The sequence below is a fragment of the Doryrhamphus excisus genome, chromosome 19 (genome assembly GCF_030265055.1).
Source record: "Doryrhamphus excisus isolate RoL2022-K1 chromosome 19, RoL_Dexc_1.0, whole genome shotgun sequence".
Lineage (NCBI taxonomy): Eukaryota > Metazoa > Chordata > Actinopteri > Syngnathiformes > Syngnathidae > Doryrhamphus > Doryrhamphus excisus.
The window spans coordinates 171,211-180,640 of NC_080484.1; the positions used below are offsets into that span (position 1 = coordinate 171,211).

General features: G+C 42.3%; 1 protein-coding gene across 2 annotated transcripts; it reads right to left on the reverse strand.

Moving 5' to 3' along the window:
* Positions 1–1,489: 1,489 nt before the first annotated feature.
* Positions 1,490–6,901, reverse strand: vsnl1b (visinin-like 1b). 2 transcript variants are annotated; one of them, XM_058056043.1, is made up of 4 exons: positions 6,811–6,901; positions 3,440–3,602; positions 3,107–3,322; positions 1,490–2,500 (listed from the first exon to the last, which is right to left on the reverse strand). In XM_058056043.1, the coding sequence occupies exons 2-4, from the start codon at positions 3,599–3,601 to the stop codon at positions 2,303–2,305; spliced, it is 576 nt and encodes a 191-aa protein (XP_057912026.1). In that variant the 5' UTR covers position 3,602; positions 6,811–6,901; the 3' UTR covers positions 1,490–2,302. The 2 variants fall into 2 exon arrangements, with proteins under 2 accessions (XP_057912026.1, XP_057912025.1); XM_058056042.1 differs by having other exon boundaries at positions 3,440–3,606; positions 6,811–6,894.
* Between the last annotated feature and the right edge of the window lie 2,529 nt (positions 6,902–9,430).

Below are 9,430 nucleotides of genomic sequence, written 5' to 3' on the forward strand. Positions count from 1 at the left end.
AAGCCCGTTTGTGGTTTATTGATTTTAATCACTACAGAACTTATTTGTTCAAGGGGTGCAAAGACATGCCACATGTATAAAAGAATACAGTCACTTGTATCATGAGTCTTCATATTTGATAGAAACATTTACTTTTGACAAAGATCTTGAATTGTGTGCAGACAGTAAAGCAAATAATATGAATAAATATGAAGTGAGAGACTGGGGGGGGGGCGTAAACAGCGAAAAGAAAAGCTCTTCTGCCGGGACGTCCACCAGTGGGAGTGGACTTACAAGCAGACATGCTTGCATAGCCTGGAAGATATTATATAATAATAGAATGTTGTCGACATAGGAATGCAGTGTGTCCAGTAAACGTTTTTTTTTTTTTTTTTTTTTTAATAAGCATCCCCGTCATGAGGGAGCTCTCAGCACGGAGGTCAAAAGCCACAGGAATCATTTTTAATCAAAGTAGTGCTCTTTGTTTCTGTAAACATGTCGATATGTACCGTGTAAACAAAGCAACCGGGATCAGAAGTGGACAGAAAACCAACATGACACTGCAAATGGACGCCGGGGGCCGGGGGTCGGGGGCGAGTGTGGGCGGGGGGGTCATGCTCCCACCTCAGGTGAGCGTCGTCACACACTGTACATCGCATGCAACTTGCAGGTAGTCCTCGGGTTTACGGCGTTACGTGGTTATGAACGCGCTCCGGTAAATGAATCAAAAACGTCATTTTGGTCGGCAAAACGCTCAAGAAGTAGTCGTCGCCTGGGCAGGGACTTCTGGTGGAAGTGCGCCAAGGAAAAGGAAAGCCATAAAAACACCCGGCGATATTGACTGCACTTTTGGTATTTGCTATCTTTGAGGATAAAGATGGTGTGATGATGATTATGATTAGAAACTGGGCTTTTTTATTTCTATATTTTTCCCTCATAAAGGAATATTATGAAGGACAAAAGTTATTATACGAGAATAAAATGGGAATTATTAATTAATTAATTAATTAATTAATATTAGAAGAAAAAAATCTAAATGGTGGAGATTGAAAATAGGATGAGAATTTGGTGGGAATGTTACAAGAAAAAATAATAAAAGTGTTGTAATTTGATGAGACACGATTTTTTTAGGAAGGGTATTATATGGTGATCAAATCCTGCTTTTATGTGAATAATAATATAGAATATATGATTCCATTATGATTAGAAACTGGGCTTTTTTATTTCTATATTTTTCCCTCATAAAGGAATATTATGACGGAAAAAAGTTATTATACAAGAATAAAATGGGAATTATTAATCAATTAATTAATTAATCAATATTAGAAGAAAAAAATCTAAATGGTGGAGATTGAAAATAGGAGATTCCATTATGATTAGAAACTGGGCTTTTTTATTTCTATATTTCCCTCTTATCATATTATGACGCAAGTACTATATTAGCATGATTTCGTAATGCTATCGCTTTTCCCCAACCTAATTTCCCCCTGAATTTAGTCTGCTTTCTTAGTTGAATTGTTTTTTCTCTTAATACTTTATTTTTGTTGCTACTGATTTTTTTTTGTAAATGATATATTTTTTTTAATACACCAGAACATGTTTGTAACCCGAGGACCACCTGTGTACTAAATGAATCTCAAGATGGTTTCTTTTCCTAACCATCTCAAGATGCAAAAAAAAATAAATAAATGTAAGAGATTTTTTTATATATAGATACATTTTTTCGACACGTAATATATGCATGCAATACTTTTTGTGGGTTCCTTCCGGAAGAAGCCTCCCTGTCCTCCAACAAGTGTGGACGGTAGAGACGTTCCAATGATGTCATTCCTTACTATGACTGGAAGCGTACGGTGGCGTTATCCGTCAACACTTGCCGGGGAGGGAACGCCGCAAGTTTGAAAAGGCAGTGCTCCGCCCATTTACAAGCGGGGGGGGGGGGGGGGGGGGGGGTTACTGTGCACAAAACACGCTGGCATGTTGGCAAATAGAAATGTAAGGATATCTTAGCATATTGAAAATGATTCAGCATATTTGACATTCTCATGCATACGACCACAAGAAGCGAGTCCATTGAAAAATAGTCCAAGCGTTGTTTGTTTTTTTTCTTCTTCTTCTTTCCTGTGGAAATGGCAGAGAACCTAATGAGACGTTGGAACATGTGCTGTCGTCCCGTGTGTGTGTGTGTGTGTGTGTGTGTGTGTGTGTGTGTGTGGATGCAGGCTGGGCTGGGCCAAGGGGGCGGGGCCAAGGGGGGCGGGGCCGGGGAGCGAGCAGAGTTGGAGGAGAAGGGCGGCGTTGGCGGCGGGGGTTGCCGGGGCTCTCACTTCTGCATGTCGCACTGCAACAGGAGCACGATGGACGGGTCGCTCTTGGCCGCCTCCTTGAACTCCTCCAACGAGATCTGGTCGTCGTTGTTCTTATCCATCTTACTGAAGATCTTGTCCACCCGCTGGGCCGGTGTCAGGCCGTCCTCGTTCATCTTCATCATGATCACCGTGCCCACCATTTTGTAGATGGCCTGCGGGAGCGAGGAGCGCTTTGTTACGTCATTATCAGCATTTTGGGCCCTTTTCTCTTGGATTGTGGACTCCTATAGAGCAGCTACACAAAATAACCCGCACAGATCTTCCAGAATCTGCACCTATTCGGCTGCTTTCTAATTTAGTGGGTATAGGAGTTGATAATAAACCAATTGAAAAGTGATTAGGAGCTACTAGCTAGAGAGCCCCGACTTACTGGGTGACAACGTAGGTCCGGGTTTGAGTGCACACAATCTTCACACAACATTGTGTCAATTTGGCCATGAAATGTTTTTTGGTGGTGGAAGAGGCTGTTAGCAAGTCCAGTGAGCTTGTAGTTAGCATGCATGCAGGTAAGATGCTCCCTGTATGCACACTCTATAATGCTACACAGAGAAGCGCTTACTTCCACTAAATAAACACGGTTAGGATGCTGAGAAATTCATTTGTGACCTCCAGTTTTCGCCCATGTTTGCATGTTTCCCTCCTGCTGGTCAGGAATCTGGAACTCCAACCTCTTCTGCGTGATGTTTGCCTCTTTGGTAATATCTACGTATCTCCATCATTTCCTACGGGAAATGTGAGAAAAAGGTGGTTCCGCTCACCTCTATTATCTCCAGCATCTCCACCCTGGTGATCTTGCCGTCCCCGTCCAGGTCGTACATGTTGAAGGCCCAGTTGAGTTTCTGCTCAAAGCTCCCGCGTGACGTGATGGACAGGGCGCAGATGAACTCTCGGAAGTCGATGGTGCCGTCGCTGTTTTTGTCGAAGGTTCTGAAGGCGTGCTGTGCAAACTTGGAGGCGTCGCCGTAAGGGAAGAACTGCAAGAGATGAAGACGGAGTCAAAGATCCTCTATTTGACAGGAGTCAGGCTACAAGGTGAACGTACTGCACTTGCGTACGTGATGAATGTGCAGCGGGCGGCTCGGCGGACCCACCTTGACGTAGAGCTGCTGGAACTCCTCCAGGTTGAGTCTGCCGCTGGGACAGTCCTTGAGGAATCCTTTGTACCACTGCTTCAGCTCGTGCTCGTTGAACTCCGTGTTCTTCACCAGATCCTCCATCACCTCGGGAGTCAGCTTGCTGTTTTGCTTCCCCATGCTTCCTGCGGTGCACGGCCGCGTCAATAATGCCTTCGTGCATGCATGAGCGGCCGCGGAGGGACAACAATCGTTTGTGTGTGTGTGTGTGTGTGTGTGTGTGTGTGTGTGTGTGTGTGTGTGTGCGTGTGTGTGTGTGTGTGTGTGTGTGTACTGCAACAGCACATTACATAAAGACAGCACAACCTCTAAAGTAGAACGCAATACCGTTCTGGAAACTGCTTCGAAAATATAATTTTCCTTCAATATTTCTACTTTATGCAACTAAATTAATATCACTTTTCCCCATAATATTACAGAATAACACTATTCTCATATACAGTTTGTTATTTTACATGTTTTTTCAGAATATTTTGACTTTATTTTGTAAATTTACTGTTGATTTTTCCATTGTTGTTGTTGTTTTTTTCAGTTTCCAAATATTTCAACTTCATACATTTTCTTTCTCGTCATACTATGACTTTATTCCCAAAATATTATATATTATTATATTACATATTCCCAAAACTTTTCCCCAACCTAATTTTTTTGACCACTTTATTTAGTTTTCTATGTTTCTCCTAATATTAGGACTTTTGAAATCAGTTTTTATTTAATATTTCAACTGTTAAAATAATGTTATTTTTTTTCTCATAATTACAACATTATTCTCATAAATGTTTGATTATAGTACAACTTTTTTCCTCATAATATTTATTCTTTATACTTGTAAAATGACTGCTGATTTTTCAATTTTTCTTAATTTTTAAAAATTCAAATATTGAATTGAACTTTCTTCTGTAATCATCCTGGTACATTTTCTTCATCAAAATATGTAAATTTTCCTCATAATTTTAAGTTTTTAAATGAATATTTGACATTACATTTGTGAATTTTCCCATTGTTATGTTTTCAAACAAAAGCATCCTTGGGGCTTCCAGTGACGGCATGAAAATGTGATGACAACCATAGAGTCTGAGATGGAACTAACTGCAGGTGTCCCTGTCCTGGCTGCTCAGCACAACATGGCCAAATGAGCCGCACAGGAAGCGTGAGATATCCCGATTTGACATGGTCCGACCCAAAAGGCAACACCAAACATGGCTGACACCCTCAAGAAGTGTCATTGTAGCCCATATCGGCTATGCTATGCTAGCTTTTATTATCAAAGCGCTTATAGCATCAGATGGCAACGCAAGCTGACGACATGAAACTGCTTTTTACAGATACAACTTTACCTCTCCAGATGGTGGCGCTTTGTCCCAGGAACTGACCATTTCCATCGTTTCCCATGGAAAACGTTTAAATATGACTAATGATGGTGACAGCTTGTCCCAGGAACTGACCATTTCCATCGTTTCCCATGGAAAACGTTCAAATATGACTAAAAACACTAATGATGGTGACAGCTTGACCCTGGAACTGACTATTTCCATTCATTCCAATGGGAAAGGTCTAAATAGAAACCAATTGGAGATCAAACAGCATCCCGAAATGACAAATGACAGCCTATATAGACACTGGTGGCTATTTGACCCTGGAACGGACTATTTCCATTATTTCCAATGGGAAATGTGAAAATATGAAGAAATCGAGTTCAGCCAGCACCCTGAAACAATGTTTGATGAATTCAAACATCACCTTTACAGTTAAGATGGTGACAGTTTGACCCTGGAACAGACTATTTCCATTATTGCCTATGGGAAATGTGAAAATATGAGCAAATAAGAGATCAGCCAGCACCCTAAAAATGTTTGATGAATTCAAACATCACCTTTACAGTTAAGATGGTGACAGTTTGACCCTGGAACGGACTATCTCCATTATTTCCTATTGGAAAGATGTAAATATGAAGGAAACGGAGATCAGCCAGCACCCTGAAACAATGTTTGATGAATTCAAACATCACCTTTACAGTTAGTAAGATGGTGACAGTTTGACCCTGGAACGGACTATCTCCATTATTTCCTATGGGCACCCTCAAAAATGTTTGATGAGTTCAAACATCACCTTTACAGTTAAGATGGTGATGGTGTTTGACCCTGGAACGGACTATCGAAATGAATCGCATGCTTGCCACGTCAGAACCTTCCAGTATTTCCTAGCCAGAGCGCCTAAAGTTCCAACTTGCGAATGCATCCGCCATCTTTTTATGACGCAACTAGCTTCTTTTCCACTGGCATGGCAGCTAAAATGTTATCCGTACGGATCAGGTGGGGAACTATTCTAAACGTGACCAGCACCAAAATGGTGACAGTTTAACCCTGGAACTGACCATTTCCATGATGTCCTAGAAAAAACATAGAATGTGAACGCATCGTGTTCAACTTCAGAGGCTCCGCTGTGATTTGATTCCCCCCCCCCAGCCGTGCTGGTGCTTCTATTTGTGTCATGTAGCTTGTTTGTGCCAGTCTGTGGTTCTGACCCGGATCCCCATCAAGTCAGGGCTCATCCGCTTCACCAAAAAAGCAACGTGAGGCTGCATCGCATCAGCCGACGATGGACCAGCCCGGTCCGGGTGACTGCAAAGTTGTGCAGGAAGCCGCCAGAATGCGTCAATTTGGCGAGCATCGAGCATGCACGCTAAACATATGCTCCACTTCTCTGCAGCATGGCGGCGGGCGGCCGGGCTTTGCTTTGCTTATATGGGCCCCCCCAGAACCAGCACAGGGTCGGGGATGTGGAACCACCAACAAAAACACCTAAGATGAGCATCGGCTGCCTCCCAGCCAATGACCTTGAAGGACAAACACTTTGCAGGAGGAGGATGACACAAGCAAATTGTTCCGCATGGAAGCAGCAGCCGCGCCACATCACGCAACTGTGCGGCTGTTTTTTTTAGTGGGGGGGGGGGGGGTAAAACGCTATACGCGCACACGGGCCTCTAAAGAGAAATATAGGCTGATGTATTGACAAGCACTTGGCGCAATGACCGCAAAAAGGCGCTGCACGCATTCCGATGGAAACGACGCAGTGATGGCAGATAACGTCCTGCAAAATGCGCCAAAGTGACCCCCCCCCTTCCCTTAAAAAAACCCTGACACGATGAGGCGCCTTCAGACGTAATGCGCAAATGTTCGCCCGCATGCATGCAGAAGCTCCATCATTCATGCTATCATGCTATCATGCTATCATGCTATCATGCTATCATGCTATCATGCTATCATGCTATCATGCTATCATGCTATGCTTTCTCCCGCAAACAGCACGACGTGGTGCGGCAGGCTTACCTTTCTGCTGGGCGTCACAATGTGCTCCTTGCTGGCAAAGTACACGGAAAAACTCCCCTCCGCTTGCGAGGCTGGTCCAAAAGAGTGGGGGGGAGGGGGGGGGGGGGGGGGTGGTGGTTGTGATGGCGGTGGAGGGGAAGGGGGGGGGGGGTGGATGACACTCAGCAGCACTGCTCGCCTTCTTCCACAAGGAACCTGCCGATGGAAGGAAGATGAGGTGAGTCCGTGTGTCCATCATGTACCTCCACCTGCCGTGTACATGTACCACACAATACCGTGTACTACAGTACTGCACGGTACAGTACACTGCAGTACAGCCACATTGTTTATATTTATTGTACAATTTGGATTCCGTCACACACTGCTGGTGGTAAAGTACATCCGTGGTCACAGCTGCCTGCGGTAAGTGCCGCCGCCGCCGCCGCTACCAAACATTATCAGTGCCAATCATTATCGGCCCCATATCAGTACACAAATTTGATATCGCTTGATATTAGTATTTTTTAAAATCACGAAAAACAATATTTAAAAAATACTATATACAAGGCTGTATTCCACCAAAGGAGATACGTATATCATGTTACACATATCGGTATCGGCTGATATCGGTACGGGAAATTGAGAGTTGGACAATATCGTTTTTCAGCAAAAAAGCCAATATCGGACATTCCTAATTATGAGGAAGAAGAAGCTTATTTTCGTAGCACAAAGATGAATGTCATGTCATTAAAGAAATAATAAGTCGGAATATTATGACAAAAAATGGTATAATATTATGGGATGCAAACAAAACAATGAGTTTTTAGTAAATTAGGTAAGGTAAAAATACAATATTCATTCATTCATTCATTCATTTTCTACCGCTTATCCTCACGAGGGTGGTGGGGGTGCTGGAGCCTATCCCAGCTGTTCTGGGGAGAGGCGGGGTACACCCTGGACTGGTGGCCAGCCAATCCCAGGGAAGCCTGATCACTTGTGAGGAGGTACTCGGAGCCAAAAGTTAGCCTCCATGATGCCTTCAGGGCTAGCATCCTAGTGGCTAACAAGCTAGCCACTGGGGGGGGGGGGGGGGGTGATCCAAATATCGATAGTACAGATACCAGCGACATCTCTTCTATGTTTATGTTCATAAATATCTGATTATTGTAGTACTTTTTGCTTAACTTTAATTATTTTACTGAGTTGCATCTCACAAAAGGAATAATTGTATTGTTAAACCAGGTGTGTCCAAAGTGCGGCCCGGGGACCATTTAGGGCTTGTAGCTGTTGTTTAGTGACCCGCGGCACATTTAAAATGATGAATAAGAAAGAAAGAAAACTAAAAAAGTCATAAAAATGAAAAAATGCTAGCAATGCTAACATGCTAAAGTTAGCATGCTAACACCTAGTATAATAGTGCCAAGTGTTTATATATGTGTCTGTGAAAATAGTTAAAAATGCTAGTATGCTAATTTAGTGTGCTAGCAATGCTAACATGCTACGAAATAAAACAAAAAAAGCGGCAATTTCAGAGTAAAGTCATAATATTAACAAAAATAGTATAAAGTTGAAATATTAAAGACTAAAATATTCATTATTATATTGAAAGTTATAATATTATGAGAAACAATTTCAATAAAGTTGGGGCAAATGTATAATATGACCATAAAATAGTCAAATATTATGACAATAAAGTAAAAAAAAAACATACAGGCACAAAGTTTGTAAAATGAAAACAGCAAACAGCAGTGTTGTATAGTATAGTATAGTAGTATGTATAGTATCACGTGCCTTTACAGTCAACTACTGGCTAGTTAGCCTTGTTAGCATCGACACTAGATGTGTTGCTGAATTAGAGTCCCTTACTGCACTTGGGATGGCTGTGTCTTCCAGCACAAGACTAAATCATTTTTCATGTTAGCCAATAACAATATGGCTGTATCTTGGTTAATATATAAGTCACTTATGTATGGAAATGATACACTGTTGCCATTTTTTGTGAGGGCTTTAGCATCAAAATCAATGTTTCCCATGACGTGTGTTGTTAGCTAGCTCACATTAATTCATATTCTGGCGTTAGAATGCACAGAAAAGGGAAAGAAAAGGATTAGGAATAATGGGCAGAATTCCCCTTTAAATGGTGGTTTACTTCGTACCACCAGGGGGCGACATTGCTGCTCTGTAACTAATGAAGAATACTAAATACTAGATCTTTTTGACCCGAAAATGTCCACAAGGAGCGAATAGCTGCATGTATGGTATAGTCACTATACCATACACTATACTCTATAGTGTATGGTATAGTCACTATACCATACACTATACCAGGGGTGTCAAACATACGGCCCGCGGGCCGGATCCGGCCCGTCTGGTGGTTTGGTACGGCCCGGGGAAGAAAGCTCCATTGTATAAAAAAAATATGAATTTAATTTAAAAATTGTAGTTCTTGTATTATCCGCTAGGGGGCGCATTTTCCCTGTTTAAAAGATATGTGCGCAGCAAGCGTTAATTCTGACGTGAAACGGTACAAAGAGAAGATTTCAGGGCTGTTGATGGAGTTTGAGAAAAGATTTCAGGTTTTTAGCGAACTCGAAACAGATTTTGCAGTTTTTCGCTCAACAGTGAAGGTTATTCATTTGTT

Excerpts from the sequence above, each read along its gene's own strand:
- vsnl1b (XM_058056043.1), bottom strand. The coding sequence starts at position 3,601 with ATGGGGAAGCAAAACAGCAAGCTGACTCCCGAGGTGATGGAGGATCTG. Across the intron at positions 3,323-3,439 it reads TCCAGCAGCTCTACGTCAAG|TTCTTCCCTTACGGCGACGC; the intron begins GTGGGTCCGCCG and ends CATCTCTTGCAG. Across the intron at positions 2,501-3,106 it reads AGATGCTGGAGATAATAGAG|GCCATCTACAAAATGGTGGG; the intron begins GTGAGCGGAACC and ends TCGCTCCCGCAG.